Source organism: Antechinus flavipes, chromosome 4, assembly GCF_016432865.1.
Source record: "Antechinus flavipes isolate AdamAnt ecotype Samford, QLD, Australia chromosome 4, AdamAnt_v2, whole genome shotgun sequence".
In the NCBI taxonomy this organism is placed as follows: domain Eukaryota; kingdom Metazoa; phylum Chordata; class Mammalia; order Dasyuromorphia; family Dasyuridae; genus Antechinus; species Antechinus flavipes.
In genome coordinates this window covers 30,489,784-30,508,006 of record NC_067401.1, presented here as the reverse complement: position 1 = coordinate 30,508,006, position 18,223 = coordinate 30,489,784, and the positions used below count along the sequence as shown (strand labels likewise).

At 43.6% G+C, this 18,223-nt stretch overlaps 1 protein-coding gene across 1 annotated transcript in view; it reads left to right on the top strand.

Moving 5' to 3' along the window:
* The window catches only part of SLC13A2 (solute carrier family 13 member 2), a 45,901-nt gene extending 31,683 nt beyond the window's left edge, over positions 1-14,218 (top strand). The window contains exons 7-12 of the mRNA XM_051992333.1: positions 2,798-3,016; positions 5,859-5,947; positions 6,336-6,457; positions 9,220-9,381; positions 10,243-10,380; positions 12,756-14,218. Of these exons, the coding sequence (XP_051848293.1) occupies positions 2,798-3,016; positions 5,859-5,947; positions 6,336-6,457; positions 9,220-9,381; positions 10,243-10,380; positions 12,756-12,926 (901 nt within the window). The 3' untranslated portion in view covers positions 12,927-14,218. The remainder of the gene's footprint in view (positions 1-2,797; positions 3,017-5,858; positions 5,948-6,335; positions 6,458-9,219; positions 9,382-10,242; positions 10,381-12,755) is intronic.
* Positions 14,219-18,223: the final 4,005 nt, after the last annotated feature.

Below are 18,223 nucleotides of genomic sequence, written 5' to 3'. Positions count from 1 at the left end.
AATAATTTATTTTTTGTAAATATGGAATAAATATACAGTAAAAACAATAGTTTCATATAAATAGTTAATATATAACAATCATTTTTAATGATATATTATCATTATATATAGATAATATACAATATATATATAAATATTATAATAAATATATATTTTAATATATATAACATATATTTTATATATTAAATATATAATATATTTATAATAATATATAACATATATATATATATAATATAAACAAATATATTTTAATATATATTATAAATATATATAATATAATATATTATATATAATATAAAATATATAATATATTGTATAAATTATATATAAAAATAATATAATAAATATATATTATATATTTATATAATATATGAAAATATATATTATAAATATATAATATAATAATATATAAATTATATAATATATATAATATATAATATATAACATATTATATATTATAAATATATATTATATATTATATAAATATATAATATAAAATAAGAATTTTATATAAATATATGATAATACTTTCATATAAATACATACTATAAGATATGCTTTGAATAAATAACATGGCATAAAATAATGCATTTATATGAATACACAATACAAAATAAGAATTTTTTATAAAAGTGCATATAATGATTTTATATAAATATGTAATATAATGGATTTGAATAAATATAAACTAATTATGTGATATAAAATAATTTTACACGACATACAATATAAAATAAAAACTTTATATAAATATATAATATAAGATATTGTCTAAAGATATACCAAATATATTATATAAAATCATGGTGTTATATGAATATACAGCATAAAATAAGAATTTTATATAAAAGGTATACTATAAGATATTGTCTGAATAAAGATATACTGAATTTATGATACATATGAATTTATAGCATAAAATAAGAATTTTATATAAAGATATAATGTAAAACAATAGGTTCAAAAAATGCATAACAAATATACAATATGAAATAAATGATAAAATATACTTATTGCATTAGATAGTATTGGATTAAATAACATCCTAGAAGAAAATTACCCAGTCCCAGAACAGATCATTTGTAACTTCTAAATTTTTTTTGTAGCTATGGTTTCCCTGCTCTAGCTTGACCCATTGTAATCTTCCCAGAGCTGGAAATTGCAGCTGTCTTATGATTTCAAATGAAAACAGGCTCTTCCATCCTTAAAAATCCCCAAGTCAGTAATAGGAAGCACCCAACTGGACTGTTCATTCTACTTTATGAGTGTAGTAGATCTTCCCATCATATAATAAATATCATTATAATTAAAATATAATAAATAATAAAAATAGGTCTGCATTTGCACGAAGCAGTATTTGACATCAGGCTCTTGGAAATGAAAGGGATGGTGATTGTTGTTCAGTCATTTCCAATTCGTGATCCTATTAGGAAGTTTCTTGGCAGAGACATTGGGCTCGTTCGCTATTTTCTTCTCCAGCTCATGTAACAGGTGAAGAAATTGGGGCAAGAAGAGTAAAGTGACATGCCCAGGGTCACACAGTCAGTGTCTGAGGCCATATTTGAAATTAGGTCTTCACACTAGGTCCCACACATGATGCACTATCATGCCACCTAGCGGCCATGGAGGAGGTTGATGGATGATCTCTGAGATTCCCTTCCAATTCTAACTATATAGTCCTAAAATTTTATGAACTTAAGAAGGGAATAGAAAGGAAGGTCCTATACAAAGGGTAGGAAGGAAGGAAGAAAAGGGAAGGGAAGGGAATGAAAAGGAAAAGAAAGTGAAGAAAAGGGAAGGAAAGGGAAGGAAGGGAAGGGAAGGGAATGAAAGGGAAAGAAAGGGAAGGAAAAGGAAGGAAAGGAAAGGAAGGGAAGGGAAGGGAGGAAACAGTAGCCAATATTTTGTTATATTGAGAAAGAAGAAGGATTGGAAAAAAAAAAGAAGGAAGGAAAGAAAGAGAGGAACAAAGAAACAAAAACAAACAGCAGCCAATATTTTATTATGTGGCATGGGTCTCTCAGGAGAAAAGAAAGGAAGGAAGGAAAAGGGAGGAAGAGAAGGAGGGAGGCAGGAAAAAAAGAGGGACTTTGAGAATCCCCAAATATGAGTCTATTCATCAAAAAGCCTTCCTTCATTCTCCTCCCCTTGCAACCTCCCCAGGAGATTTCAGCCTGCCTTGCACTGTTAAGGACAAGCTCACTTTGTGCAGCGGTACTAGTGAAAAGAATATTCAATTTGGAGTAAGAGGTCTTGAATTCAAATGCTGACTGTACGACTTGCTAGCTGTGTGATGGTGGACAAATCATTTCCCTTGTTCTAGAACGATCCACCTTTGAATCCTATGACATTTCTATTAGATAATAATAGTTCATGATTGAGTCTATTTTTTTAAAGATAGATCTGTTAATGATTTCCTCTGCGATCCTATTTACTTGTATTGTAATTCTAGTAAAACTATGCAATTTGATAACCAATATAATTATCTTCCTTTGTAACCCTATACATTTTATTTCATTCATTTAAAAACATGGTTTTGAGAAGAAGGCCATGGGCTTCACCAGACAGTCTATTCTAGATGTCCAGGACACCAAATAATAATAATAATTTGACCTCCTTTAAGAAAGAGAAAACACTGGGAGACAAGCGATTTGCTGTGTGATCTTAAGGGAGTCATTTCCCTTCTTCAGCTTCACCAGTCTGTAAAATGGGAACATTAACAAGATCAACCCATTCTTGCTGTTGGAGCAGTTCTGAGTAAGGATGTATAAGTATGAATATGTCCTTTTGCTTGTAGCTTCCGGAAGAACTTCAACTGTGGAGGGAAGGGTCGGGAACAGCAGCGAGCAGCCTACCGCATCATCCAGACTGAGCACAGGAACTTGGGCCCCCTGAGCTTTGCCGAGGGTGCCGTCACCATCCTGTTCTTCCTCCTAGTAGTGCTGTGGTTCACCCGAGAGCCGGGCTTCTTCAAAGGCTGGGGCAACGTGGCTTTTCCTAACAGCAAGGGAGAAAGGTGAGACACGGGTGGGTCAGGAAAGAGGGTGACAACAGCGCTTCCTGAGGGGGAGTGGGTAGATCCTGCCAGGCTTGAGGCGCCTCTACTGCAGGAAAGGAAGGAGGGATGTCAGACACGGGGAAGAACTGCCCAGAAGTGATCCTTATGGAGACTGAAGAAGGCTTGAAAGAGATGGAACAGGATGAGAAGACTATGGCTTTGTATATCATCCAGTTCCAGGATTCTTGTTCTGGGATTAACTTGGTTTTTGTCTTAATATTTGGCTTTTTTCCTTAATATTTGATTTTTAATACTTTAATATTACTACTGAATGATTTTTTAATTGATATTTTGATAACTATATTTAAGTATAGCAGTCTTTCTCCCTTTCTTCCTTTCTTTCTTCCTTTCTTCCTTCCTTCCTTCCTTTCTTTCTCTCTCTTTCTTTCTTTCTTTCTTTCTTTCTTTCTTTCTTTCTTTCTTTCTTTCTTTCTTTCTCTCTCCCTTCCTTCCTTCCTTCCTTCCTTCCTTCCTTCCTTCCTTCCTTCCTTCCTTCCTTCCTTCCTTCCTTCCTTCTTTCCTTCCTTCCTTTCTTTCTCTTCTTCTTTCCCTTCTCTTCCTTCTGTCTACATAGGACACCCTTACTTACAGGTGTTCTCCCTAAAGAAATATAAACTCTGATCTCTGAAATCTCATAAGATATCTAAGGGTTTACAAGGAGTACTAGATTTCTTTCTTGAAGACCATGTCTTAAACCCAAATCCCTCTGGTCTTCAGTGATTCGCCAATAATAGGTACCAGAGCAAGCCCTACTTGGTCATATTTGGTTGGTTAGTTGTTGTCCTTCATTCTCAAAGACGAGCAAAATGGCATCACTATGTGAGAGTCGAGTTGTCTTGTGTCCAACTGATCAGACCAACACGAGCTCAGAATGCTCTGCCACAGGTTGAACACAAATAGTCCCTACGAACATTAGGGTAGACTCTCTAAATTTTTTTTAATAGCTTTTTATTTACAAGTTATATGTATGGGTAATTCGTGTTTCTTTACTTTAATTCTGCTTTGCTCATGGGTGGATCTGTGCCAGTGTTTCCAGTGTCATATAATCTATTCTAAAAATTCTTAAGCGAGACCTTGAGAGTGTCCTTGTATCGCTTAGTGAATATTAATAGTGATTATTTTGGTTTTAGCCAAAAACCCTGAGAGTCTTCCTCTCCCAGATTTGGACTACTTACCCACTCACTGAATGGGTGTTGCCTCAATCAAACAGACCTGTTAAAGATCTATATCTTGCCACTGGACTGAGATGGTTCTGAAGAAGAAAATGAAGCAAGTGATTTTGTACAGCCCCTCCCTTAAATCCAATTCACTTGCATGTCATCTCTCTGATGTCATGTCTGCACCTAATAGATGCTTAATAAATGTTGACTGACACTTAAGATACCAAGGGGTTGCTATAAACTGGTTCAACATACTAGGAAGGGATAATAAAGGAGGAGACAGACCCAGTATCGGGCCATCCCAGGGGGATGATAACATTCACATGGAAAACCACAAGTATAGAACTGCAGATCAATAGGTCAGAATTAATGTCCCACCCACTAAAGCCCCAGCTTCTGAGGAGGTCCGAGGTGAGAGAGGAGACCTTGTGGTGGGGCTCAAACTTCCCTGGAGGAAGTGAGGCTGGGACTGAGTCAATCAGTTAATCAACCTCCCATCCCATAGACAACAGGAATCTCACATGTCTAAAGGGATTTAAATTTTACAACGAACTTGTAAAGGGGCATTATTGTTTGTTTGTTTGTTTTTTTTAAGTAGCTTTTTATTTACAAATTATATGCATGGGAATTTTTTTTTATCTTTTAGTCCTTTAAACATTTCGATGTTTTAATGACTTAAAAACTTATGGCGATATGAAATTATCTTTTAAATGATTTTTTTGTTCCTTGTACAAGTTGAACTACCCTTTTTTTTTTTTAATAGCTTTTTATTTACAAGTTATATGCACGGGTAATTTTACAGCATGGGCAATTGCCAAACCTTTTGTTCCAATTTTTCCCCTCCTTCCCCCCACCCCTTCCCCTTGATGGCAGGATGACCAATACATGTTAAATATATTAAAGTACAAATTAAATACAAAATAAGTATACATGACCAAACCGTTATTTTGCTGTACAAAAAGAATCAGACTCTGAAATAGTGTACAATTAGCCTGTGAAGGAAATCCAAAATGCAGGCAGACAAAAATCGAGGGATTGGGAATTCAATATTATGGTTCTTAGTCATCTCCCAGAGTTCTTTCGCTGGGTGTAGCTGGTTCAGTTCATTCCTGCTCCATTGGAACTGATTTGGTTCATCTCATTACTGAAAAGAGCCACATCCATCAGAATTGATCATCATATAGTATTGTTGTTGAAGTATATAGTGATCTCCTGGCCCTGTAAAGTGAGCATTGTTATCCCCTTTTACAGATGAAGAAAACTGAGATAGAGGTTGGCCACACAGCTGGTAAATGTTCAAATTCAAATCTTCCGGCTCAAGATCTAACCTTTGCTACATTACACTATATCACACCATCCTCCTAGGCAATTAAAGGTTGCCCAGGTCCCAGGTGTGCTTCCTGCCTTCTACAAGTTTACAGTCTAGCTGTGGAGATGAGGAGGTACATGGTTACTATACACAGTAAGCACTGGAGAAATCTCATGTAGAGGAAGGCTAGGGAAGGGTTGAAAATAGCATGTTTTCAGGAAGGATGGGTTGGAAGGAGAGAAAAAGGCAGAAAGGCTAGAGCTGGGAAAGAAGCCCCTCCAGCATGCCTTTGCTCTCATTGTCTACCCCTTTCTCCCACTGCCTTTTGCAGCATGGTCTCAGACGGTACCGTGGCCTTCTTCATCGGCATCATCCTGTTTATGATGCCCTCGGAGAATCCTAGCCTCTCCCTGGAAACAAGTAAGCATTTGATGGTGGAGGATTGAGGAAGAAAGGAGGATGGTGGGGAAGGAGAGATGGGGCAGAAATCAGCAAACTCTAGAGAAGAGAGAAACTTCAGCTATCTGATCTTCATCCCCTATCCTTCCTCCCAATTTTAAGTCCATTTTATAGAAGTGGTAAGAAAAGACCAAGTGTCACATGGTTGATTTTAGGTGGGAAGGTCCAGAACTCAGGTTCTAGGTCTTCTAGGTCCTGATTCTGTGTTCCTTTTCCTTACAATGGAGGGAATTAAAGTCTGGTGCTCTTCCCAAGACCTGAACAGACTGAGCAAAACAGGGTTGAGGGAGAAGAGAACATGTCATCCCGGGTTCTCTCAGTGACCCAGCTTCTCTCCTTGGCCTTCCAGATGCTGAGGGGAAGTTCAAGGCCCCACCTGCCCTCCTCGACTGGAATACCGTGCATAAGAAAATGCCCTGGAATATTGTCTTCCTGCTGGGCGGAGGCTTCGCCCTGGCCAAAGGCAGTGAGGTACGTACCCCTCACCCCTACCCCCCATCAGCTCTGTCCCGCTCTCAGACAGAACTTGGGGGAATGAGAAATTAACTGGGTGGGGAAGCCCACCTACTACAGAGGAAGAACTAACTTCTGGTCAGAGGTTAGAATCTGCGGGAGAAGATGACAAGAAGGAATTTGATTGTAGTCTAAGGGACGACAATGATAATATACTGTATATGTGATGGATGCAATATATTACATGTACGCATTTGTATTATATGTGTGGGGGGAGATAACGTCCAAACTTGTGATTTCATCAATGAGGGAACTTCTAGTTAGGAAATCCCCTTTATATTTTTTTAAAATAGCTTTTTATTTACAAGTTATATACATGGGTAACTTTACAGCATTGACAATTGCCAAACCTTTTGTTCCAATTTTTCCCCTCCTTCCCCCTACCCTCTCCCCCAGATGGCAGGATGACCAGTAGATGTTAAATATATTAAAGTATAAATTAGATACACAATAAGTATACATGACCAAACCGTTACTTTGCTGTACAAAAAGAATCTGACTCGGAAATATTATACAATTAGCCTGTGAAGGAAATCCAAAATGCTGGCGAGCAAAAATATAGGGATTGGGAATTCAATGTAATGGTTCTTATGGTTCTTAGTCATCTCCCAGAGTTCTTTTGCTGGGTGTGGCTGGTTCAGTTCATTACTGCGCTATTGGAACTGATTTGGTTCATCTCATTGCTGAGGATGGCCACGTCCTTCAGAATTGATCATCACATAGTGTTGTTGTTGAAGTATATAATGATTTCCTGGCTCTGCTCGTTTCACTCAGCATCAGTTCATGTGAGTCTCTCCAGGCCTTTCTGAAATCCTCCTGCTGATCATTTCTTACAGAACAATAATATTCCGTAACATTCATATACCACAATTTACTCAGCCATTCTCCAATTGATGGGCATCCACTCGAAATCCCCTTTATATTAAGGCAGCGGGGGGTGAAGTAGAGTGAGAAAGACTCATCATCCTTAGTTCAGATCTGATACTTCTTAGCTGTGTGTCGCTGGGCATGCCATTTAACCTGCTTGCCTCAGTTTCCTCATCTGTACAATGAGCTGGAGAAAGAAATGGTAAAACCATTCCAGTATCTTTGCCAAGAAAACCCCAAATGGGGTCATGACCAATCAGATATGGCTAAATAACATAACAATGGCCTTGTGCTTCAAATATATTCCTTTTTCATCGGCTCTTCATAAAATTCAGCCTCAGACGTTTGCTAGCTATGTTTCCCTGGATAAATCACTTCACTCTTTTTGCCTCAGTTTCCTGATCCATAAAATGAGCTAGAAAGGAAAATCTCAGACCCCTCCAGTATCTTGGCCAAAAAAAGCCCAAAGCAGGTCACAAAGAGTTGAACAACAAGCATTTGCATGGTTCTCAAAGGTTTCCAAAGTACTTTTATAGTGCTCCTCTGGTCCTTAGGAAGTAGGTGCTATTTTTATTCCCATTTTACAGATGAGGAAACTGAGGCCCGTAAAGATGAAGTCACTTGCCCAGAGTCACCTGAATAGAGTCTGAGACAGAATTTGAATTCAGTTCTTCCTGACTCTGCATTTTGTGCTCTATCCATTGCACCACCCAGTTGCCTCCAGGAAAAGAAAGCATGAGCTTGTTATTTGGTCAGAAGGTCAGGTTCAGGTACCTCTTGCTCAGCTTAATCCACCTCAAAAAGACTGCTATCTGGTCGAGTTGGAGCTTCCACGTTGCCTGTTATAGCCACGAGGGGGCGACAAAATCACACTCAGCCCAGTGTGTCCCAGCTGCACCAGTCCTATATGGCCCCGGGGATTCCCCCTGTCCCCTACTTTTCTTCGAGGGACCCCCGGAACTGACTCCCCCTAAGCCCAGAGCTCCTTGTCGTTCCCACCATGCACCGGGGCAAAGGAGACACATGCCTAGGAATTTTGTGCTGGAAGAACCTTAGACAGCTCCCCCCACTTAAATATAGTTGGGGAGTCTGTGTGTTTGATGGGAGAAGGGAGTATTTCCTAGTCACCGACCTCAAGGAGTGGACCCAATTTTCAGTGGTCCCAACCATTCCTTTTTCTCCGAGTTCTAGGTGGCAGGGAGATGGCTGGAATGGGTTATAGGGTCGGGGGGCTGAGAAGAAATGGCAAGAATAGATCGAGAAGGTCTTGACCTGAAGGATGGGGTCCCATCCCTTCCTGCTTAAGGGGCCAAATTATACTCCCCTTCTCCTCCAGCTCAGCCCCTCAGGCTCCATGCTCTGTGTGCCCAAAGACAAAGGGATGCTGGGAAGAGAAGTCCCTACTAGCTCAGGGATAAAAGCAGGGAGTAGGGACAGAGACAAACTCATGATCCCCCTTTTAAAGAATTCTCTTTTCCCCATCTCTTCCACCCTCACTGAAATGTTTCCCATTGGCTCAAGAAATCTTTCCAGCACCAGAAAATAGGGAGCCAAGGGATTCTGACCTCCAATAATGTTTTGATCTCCCCGTCCCAATTTCTCCTCAAGATCAAGGAAGGGACAAGGAGAAAGGGGGACCTGGAATCCAGGTGTGTTCTCTCTTCTTACTCAAATCACTGGGCCTTGCACTGACCTGCCAAAATCCAATCAAGTTCCCATTACCCATTTTCCTTGGGGAGAAACAGAAAAGGGAAATGAGGCTTTATTATGCCAAAGTTCAGAGGGTTCCCCAGGGCTTCAGGGTGAATTAATGATGTTCCCATTTCTCTTTTCCCATTCCTTGTTCTCCATAGAAATCAGGTCTGTCCAAATGGTTGGGAGATAAGCTGACGCCTCTAAACAGCATCCCTTCTCCGGCCATTGCCTTCATCCTCAGTCTCCTTGTGGCCACCTTCACCGAATGCACCAGCAATGTGGCCACCACCACCCTCTTTCTGCCCATCCTTGCTTCCATGGTAAGACCCCGTCCTCCCCATGTCTTCCTTTCCTGCCTTTTAGAAGCCCCACTTCCCTCACATCCCCTCACCCCAAGCTGGCCTGGATCTCTGAGTGTTTGAACTGAGGGGTAGGACCCTACCACAGCTGCAATTTGGGGAAGAGAGCAGGGAATTCCCAGACTCCTTGAGCTGCCAGCCCTCAGTGACCTCTGTCCGCCTGGCTCTTTGGCCCCTGACTCACCTCCACCCCCTACCCTCCCACCCCATTCCCTGTTCTGGCTGACATCACCAGATGAGAATCCAGTTGGTTGTTCTGTCATTTCCCCCCAACCCCTCCCAATATGGTCACCCCCAAAGTGACCAGGCGAGATTTCTCATCAGGGGCGTCCCTGGGCCCCAACCCTTTCAGGGAGCGTTCCCACAACCCTTTGATGGAATCCCTGTGGTCCCTTTGAGTTCAGTTTTATGGGCCCCTCCCCTCTCCACACCTGAAGGGCAGGTCAGCATAGTCATCCTCTTGAGGAGATCTAAGGCCCAAAGAAGTGAAGGGCCCCTCTTGGGCCATGAAGCACCTTCTCAAGTGGGGAACAATCCCTAGAACCCTCCTGAGAGCTTCACTCCTGACTAGAGGGGCTCTGCTCCCCACAGGCAGAGAACATGGGCTCCACCCCCACCTTGCTGTCACTTTCTAGGATTCCCCATCAGTCTCCTGTTACCTGTGAAATGAAGGGATGGCAGCAGGTGGTCTGGATGGCCCCCTTTCCCCTTTCTTCCCCCTCCCCACCTTTTCTTCATGATCCCAAGGCTGGAATTCTTGTATTTCCCTCTTACCATTCCCTGAATGTTCTGACCTCTCCTTCCTTTTGTTTTCCTTGCCAGGCCCAGGCCATCTGCCTCAACCCACTCTATGTTATGCTCCCCTGTACCATGGCAGCCTCTCTGGCCTTTATGCTTCCTGTGGCCACACCGCCTAATGCGATTGTCTTCTCCTTCGGGCAGCTCAAAGTGTGTGATATGGTGAGTAGGGAAAAACCAAAGTGGCGAAGGTGCCCCTCCCCCTCGTCCCCATCCCACAAACATACACACACATCACCTCTTGTATCCTCCTCCGAGGAACAGCCTAGAGGTGGAAGCAAAGGGTCCTAGTAGTAGCTGGCTACAAGATTTAGCTCATATGCTCTCCTCTGTCTTCCATCTACTTCTTGTCTATACCAGTTCATGTGCATATTGTCTCCCCCGTTAGAGTGAAAACTACTTGGTGGGGAGGGATTTGCTATTTTTGCCTTTATTTGTGTCCTCAACTTTTAACAGGATGTCTGGTACACATACTTAAGAAACTCTGGTTGAATGATTGACAGAAGACATGAAAAGACCCATTCTCAGGGTCCATACCTTAGTATGGATGGGATGGGAAGATGAGAAAAGATGAAATGGGATGGGAATAGAAGAGAAGCAATGGGATGGGATGAGATGAAATGGGATGGGATGGAATGGGATGGGATAGGATGGGAATGGAAGAGAAGCAATGGGATAGGATGTAATAGAAGAGAAGGGATGGGATGGGATGAGATGGAATGGGATGGGAATAGAAGAGAAAGATGGGATGGGATGGGATAGGATGGGATGGGATGGAAAGATGAGAAAAGATGGAATGGGATAGGAATAGAAGAGAAGAGATAGGATAGGATAGGTTGGGATGAAAAGAGAAGAGATGAGATAGGATAGAATAGAATGGGATGGGATAGGATGGGATGAGGAGGGAAATAATAAAATATAACAGAAATGGAATAGGAAGAGGAGAAAAAAATGGATTGGGATGGGGGGGGGGGGAAGGTTTCCTATAGGAAAGCATTCTGCAAAGTACAAACTCTCTATCCTGAACCTATTCCCAGGCAAGAGAGTTTTCTCCTCAGGTCATGATTAAGGACCCCTACTTCTGCCTCCATCTTGACTCTCTTGACTGAGAGGGATTTGGGGTATTTGGAAAGAGTTCAGAGGAAGCATATACAAATATAGATGGGGTATAGACTACCATTCCCAATGAAAACATCATATTTCTGGGATTACTTATCTCAGAGAAGAGAAGGATGTGGAGTCAGGAAATTAGAGGCTGCCTCAGATCCTTATTGGCTGCGTGGTCCTGAGCATGTCATTTCACTTTTCTTAGCCTCTATTTTCTCATCTGTAAAATGGGCATAATAATAGCATCTACTTCATCCTAAGGTGTTGTTGTGAGGCTCAAGGGAGATAACATGTAGAATGCTTTGGAAATCATAAAGTGCTATCCAAAGGTTAGTTGTTAGTTATTTGGTTGTGGAATTTGCCCTAGAACAGACAGAACTGAAAGGGCAGTTTTCCAACATGACCTCCCTTGTCTCCAGAGTCAATGGAACAGACTCTAAGCAACTTCTCTCCCAGAGGTACAGGGAAGTCTCAGGGAAGAATCTGCTCCCCTTTCCGTGGGGGTGGGAGGATGGGGGGAGTGGGGGAGAGGGGGACGACATGACCAGCAGCACCCGCCTTTCCTGTGGCCCAGCTGCCTTTTCATTCCTAACATTTTATTCCTCTGCTGAACTTGAAGTGAGGGGAACTGGATTCAAATTTTGCCTCAGATACCTATTGGTTTTCAAACCCAAGACAGATCATTTAACATCTCTGCGCCTCATTTTCTGTGTCTACAAAAATGGAGTAGGGGCTGGCCTCTAAGGAAGGAAGGAAACAAGCATTTATGGGGTGCCTGCTGTGTGCCAGACACTATATAAATATTATTTGGTACTGTATAAATATAGCACCAGGTACTATATAAATATTATTTCATTTGATCTTCACAACAACCTTGTTAAGTAGGGACCATTTTTATTCCCATTTTACAGTTCGGGAAACTAAGGCAAACAGATATTAAGCAATATGGTAATTAATAAGCAAGTGAATATCTGGGGCTGAACTTGAACTCGGGTCTTCCAGACTGTCAGGCTAGAGTTCTCTCTGTTGTTTTTCAATTGTGTCTCACTCTTCATGACCCCATTTCTTGGCAGAGATACTAGAGTGGTTTATCATTTTCTTCTCCAGCTCATTTTACAGATGAGGAAACTGAGGCAAACAGTGAAATAACTTGGCTAGGGTCACTTAACTAGTAAGGCCAGATTTAAATTCCCATTTTCCTGACCCCTGTCCCAGCTCTCTATCCAGCCCAACTAGCTGCCTCTGGGCTCCACATATTGCTGTTCTAAGATCCTTTCCAATTCTGAATCTATGACCACTGTATTGCTGGGTCCAACTCTATTCAATCAATGAATCAATAAGTTACAAGTTAAGGATACCAAGAAAAGATTCTAATTGGAGTGGGAATCCCACTGAGCCTTCTTGACCACCATCTTTCTCCCCTCTTCCAGGCTAAAGCAGGATTCCTTCTCAATATCATCGGCGTGCTGACCATCTCCCTGGCCATCAACACATGGGCCTACCCCATCTTCAAACTGGACCAATTCCCGAGCTGGGCCCACCCCAACATTACCTCTTGCCAAGTCAATGGCCAGTTCAACTCAAGCGGTTTCTCCCCTTAAACCTCCCCGGGGAAGGAGTCGGCTCTGAGAAACAAGGGGGATCTTGGCTGGACACAGACTCCAGGTCCTTTCGACCTAGGTGTGCCTGGGCAGGGCTGGAGAGGGCAAAGAAGTCGTCCCAGCGTTAGTGTGTAGTGTACATATGAGTGTGCGTGTGTGTGAGAGAGAGTGTGAGTATGAGAGTGTGAATGTGAGTGTGAGTGTGAGTGTGTGTGAGTGTGAGTGTGTGAGATAGCCAAATGAGGGTATTTGTGTCAGTCTCAAAAGACATGGCCACGGCCCCTTTGGACTATATTTATTGACTCTGGGGAGGGTCTGGTGGGAAGTTCCCAGGCTGCTGAGGGACTTGAATTTCAGCCCCTCTGGAAGGAGTTAAGCAATTCCAGCACCCGGCTGGACAGCTCCTCCCTTGAAGAGTCTGGGGGTGGGGTGGGGTGGGAGAGAGGATTCGCCACATTAAAGACTTTTCTGTGTTGTAGATTGTTTGTGCTGGAGTAGGAGACTACCTCAGCATCTCTCTCCGACCAGAGTTCGGCCCCGGAGTTCTGGGAGCTCGGACGGCTGGGGAGGAGGGGAGAGGGAGCACTTTGTCCTGCGGCTGGAGACATCCTTATTCTAGTCAGGAGACTTTTAGGAGACAGCAGAGATCACTGGGAAGATTCTGGCTCCCCTCGAAGGATCTGGATTCATATCTTGCCTTTGCCATTTAATCCCTGGGGCAATTGAAGCAAACCACCACTTCTCCGGGTGTCAGTTTATCTCCTAGATGGCCCTCGAGGTCCCTTAATTTCTTTTATCTTACCTTTTTTTTAATCTCAGGAGATTGAATTTAATGAGTTTTTTTAATAGTATTTTATTTTTCCAAATACATGTAAATATATAGTTCTCAACATTCATTTTTTGTAAAACTTTTTCTTCTTCCCTCCCTTCTCCCTTCCTCCCTAAAACTGCAATGATCTGATATAGGTTAAATATGTGTGATTTTTTTTATATCTATATAAAAGCCATTATATATGTATATAGATATAATAGCTTTTTATTTTTTAAAATACATGCAAAGATAGTATTCATCATTCACCCTGCAAAACCTTATATTCCCTATTTCCCCCCCCCCCTGCCTCCGTCCTCACCTAGACAGCAAGTAATCCAATATAGGTTAAACATGTGTACAATTTTTTTGAACATATTTCCATGTTTGTCGTGTTGTGCGAGAAAAATCAGATCAAAATAAAAAAAAAAAGATAAAACAAACAAACAACAACAAAAAGGTAAAAATATTATGCTTCGATCCACATTTGGTCTCCATCATTTTCTCTCCGGATATAAACGGTGTTTTCCTTCCCAAGGCTAATGGAATTGCCTTGAATCACCCGCATTGTTGAAAAGAGCCATGGACTTGATGTGTTCTAAGGTTCCTTCTAGATCTAAAAATCTATTCTAGAACTTGAGGCAAGAGGGGAAAGATAAGAGCTGGAGGGAAGGAAGAAAGCTTGGAGGAGAAGGTGATGTTCTGAGTGCTTGTTCTCAGTCACAGGCTCATAGGCTTAAGGAATGAAAGGCCTTTAGAAGTCACCTGGCCTACATGCACCCCCATTTTACAGATGAAGTTCAGAGAGAAATAGCTTGCCCAACATCACACAGCTAGTAAATGGCAGGATTCAAAAGCAGGTTCTCTGCCTCCAAAGCTAGAACTTTTCTCAACTGCATTAAGGTTCTAAAAATCAGTTCAGCTTTCCAAAGAACCCACCGTCCCAGGCGGCTGCCCCAGAGAAAAATGGCCCAAGGGAAGCCAAGGGAGATGGGGAGGATTCACTTGCCTTGTTGGGAATGGGGGAGCTCAGAGTAGCAGATCTGAACCCTTGGACACCAGTGGGCCAACTCTGGGGGGGGGGGTGCAGCCCCTCCCCCTGCCCCCATGCCAGCCTTTCCCCCGGCATCCATAGCACAGAGAGAAGGTAAGCCCTGGCACTACTGCCAGGGCCGACCAGAGTAGGTGCAGCCACCCAAGAAAAGCAGGGCTGACATCACCACAGCCAGGCTAATTGGGAGCTGCCGGTCCCTGCCTGTCTTTGGGAAAACCAGCCTACCCCTTCCCAGAGCACTCCCTCACCATTTACATAAAACCCGCCATCCCTGCCAGCTCCAGCGAGCGCCGTCATCCGGACCCTTTCTCAGGCTGGTAAAACCGGTCCTGGGCAGGGAGGGGAGGTAGTGCCACCCAAAAGAAAGGGGCATGATGGTTTACAAGGCAGCCCCTTTCCTGCTTCTCTGCACAGGAACAGGAAAAGGAAGGATCAGGTTAGAGTAAACATTTTATCAGACCCTTTGAGGTTTAATAAGGACTTCCCTAGCAGCGAGCCTGTCCAGTAGCCTGGGATCTGAATTATGTCCATTTTACAGAAGAGAAAACTGAGGCTCAATCTAAACTAGAGTTTTTTTATACTATTTTATTACACATATATAGATAATTTTTCAACATTGACCCTTGCAAAACTTTGTGTTCCAATTTTTTCCCTCCCTTCCCCCACCCCAATTCCTAGATGGCAAGTAATCCAATCTATGTTAAACATGTGCAGTTCTTCTGTACATATTTCCAAAAATATCATGTTGCACAAGAAAAAGCAGATTAAAAAAATGAGAAAAAAGAAAGTGCCAGCAAACAACAAAAAGAGTGAAAATGCTATGCTGTGAGCCACACTCAGTTCCCACAGTCCTCTCTCCGGGTGCAGATTAAACTCGGAGATTTTAAAACAAGGAAAATCTTAAGAGTCTCCTGGTCCGTCTACCCCTGCCAGATGACAGATGAGGAAACTAAGGTACAGAAGGATTTGAAGCTGGGGTGCTACAGTCCAGACTTGATGCATCACAATGGAAAGAACATTGACTCTGGACTCCAAATCTCATTTTTGCGACCTTCAGATGTTACTTTGCCTCCTTAAGCCTCAGTTTCCTGCTGTATAAAATTAGAGGGTTGGACTATGGCCTCTGAAGTCCCTTCCATCCCTAGATCCAGGAGTCTATAAAACTGTCTCAGAACAAAGCCCGGCAGCCAGATCACATAATCCCTTCTCCCCTGCTTGGCCTCCCGGATTACTTCCCTTTTATCATCTGTCACTCTTATTATCTCTTGCCCTCTGGAAGTCCCTTCTTCTACTTTACTTCTCACCTCCTGTATTTTGCCACTCAATGTCATTTGAAGCACATTTCCCTTTGCAGGAGCCTCCAAAGCTTCCCATCTTATTGTCCTTCCTGCTGTTCCCTGGGGGTGATGGGGCGAGGAAGGGAAACGGGGATGGATAGGAAAGCAGACGAGCCCCCAAATCGCTGCAATCTGAGAGAGCCAGCCTGTTGTGCCTTCCACAGCCTACCACAGCTTCAATCACTTCCAGCAGAAGTGGGGACTGGACGGAGGAGGAGACATGGCAGGGCGGGGTGGGGGGGAGAGGAGACAGAAGAGGTGAGAAGGGAGGGGGCTGCTGAGATGGGGGAGAATGCTGCTGTCCCCTGAGGGTGAAGGGGGTGTATCCTGACAGCACTTGCCACAAGATTCCCAGAGAAGTGAGATCTCTGGAGCCAGCTGTCCTCGGTCCCTGGGGGCTGGCATTCCTCACCCATGAAGTACAAGGATATAAATCACTCCCCCCACCTCCTCAGAGACACAGCCACACCTGGGAACCCTACCCCCGTAGGGGACAGCCCCCATGCTAGGGATATGGGATCCCCACCCTCGCCATTCTCAGATTTGGGCTTTCCATTTTCACTCAGTCCCCCTGCCTTGTTCCCCCCGTTATTCCCAAAAGGAAAACTTACCCATAAGCTCACAATGCAATGGGCTACCCCAACTCTGGGGTCTCCTTAGGAGCAGCCCCAAACTCTATCATATCCCTGTGTTTGAAAAAGTAATGCTCTCCCATCCCAAATGAGGCTAAAATCAGTTCGCCTAGCATTGGACCAATAAAAGGGGTTCTCTTGTAAATGTGGGTCCTCCCAATTCCTGCCCATTGTCCCCAGTCCCTCTGGGATCTGGTCTCAGAAGCACTACAAAATTGCTCTTCTCTGCAGGAGTCCATCTGCTTATCTCTCCCTTTCCCTTGTCCCAAGACAAAATGCGATGGGATTGGGTGGGGGAGGGAGAACACAAGGAGATCCTCAGGGAAGAGAGGCTTGTTCCTGGAGGCAGGGGAGGAAGGTGGACGCCAGCCTGGGACCTCCGGCTCTTCCCTTCCTCCTTTGTTGAGAGATCTGTGGCTATGGTGGCCGCAGCCCGGGCCCGCTTAGATCAGGGTGACTGGCCCTGCGGATCCTCCTGGGCTCGGGCTGCCGGGGCTCACCCAGCCATTCAGAAAACAGCCTCCTCAGCAGCAGCAGCAGCAGCACCTGCTGTGCTAATCACCATCATTAGTCCGGCAATAAAGCGGGCACCGGGACCAGAAATCCTTTGAAGGGCCTGTCTGCCCCCAGCTAGACTTGTACCGACATCCCCCTCCCATCTAGGACCGTGACAGGTGGATAGAACCTAGGAAGGTGGCCAGCGAGCAGGAGAAGCCCCTTCCCCTGTTTCCTGCTGGGATTTCCAAGGGACTCGAGCAAAGATCAGTTCAGTGCTGAAGGAATTTATTGATCCAGAGCAGGCTCTTAGTAACTGTTTATTGACTGACTGACTGATCGACTTAGACCTAACAACTGAACTAGCTGCCAAGAGTGGGGAGAAGTAGTGAGCTCCCCATCCCTGGAAGTATTCAAACAAAATGGATGACAATAAAAGGGGGATTTTCGCTTTAGATGAGAGGTTGCATTAGCACATCTTTGAGGTCTCTTTATCTAGTGTGCTGGGGGGACCCAGGAAAGCACCCTGCACCCTCTGGTCCCCACCACCCTAGACTGTAGGATCTCTGGGGCTCACTTGCTCCTGAGACTATCTCCCAGAGCTTACATTTTCCTGGCAAGATGCATGGAGGGAAACTCCACAGCTCCTTCCACCCCATCTGCAAGTCCATTCTTGGACCTTCCTCAGCCTCAGGGGTAGGGGATGGGGTGGGGGGATGGAAGAAAAGTGCCAAGTGGTGCCTCAGCCTAGTGCTTTGCTTGGGCCTAGTCATGGAGAAGGAGAAATCTCCAGCAAGAGAGGGGAGGGCCCTCGGGACCCAGGTTAAGGAGAGAGGGAGGGCAGCTATTCACTTGCCTCTCTTTCCCATGATTTACCCCCTTAAGCAAATGCTTGAGCTTCTAGCTCCCTCTGGTCTTACTTTCTGGCAGAGATGGAACTTCAAGCAAGATTTCTTTTTTTTTTTTTAATT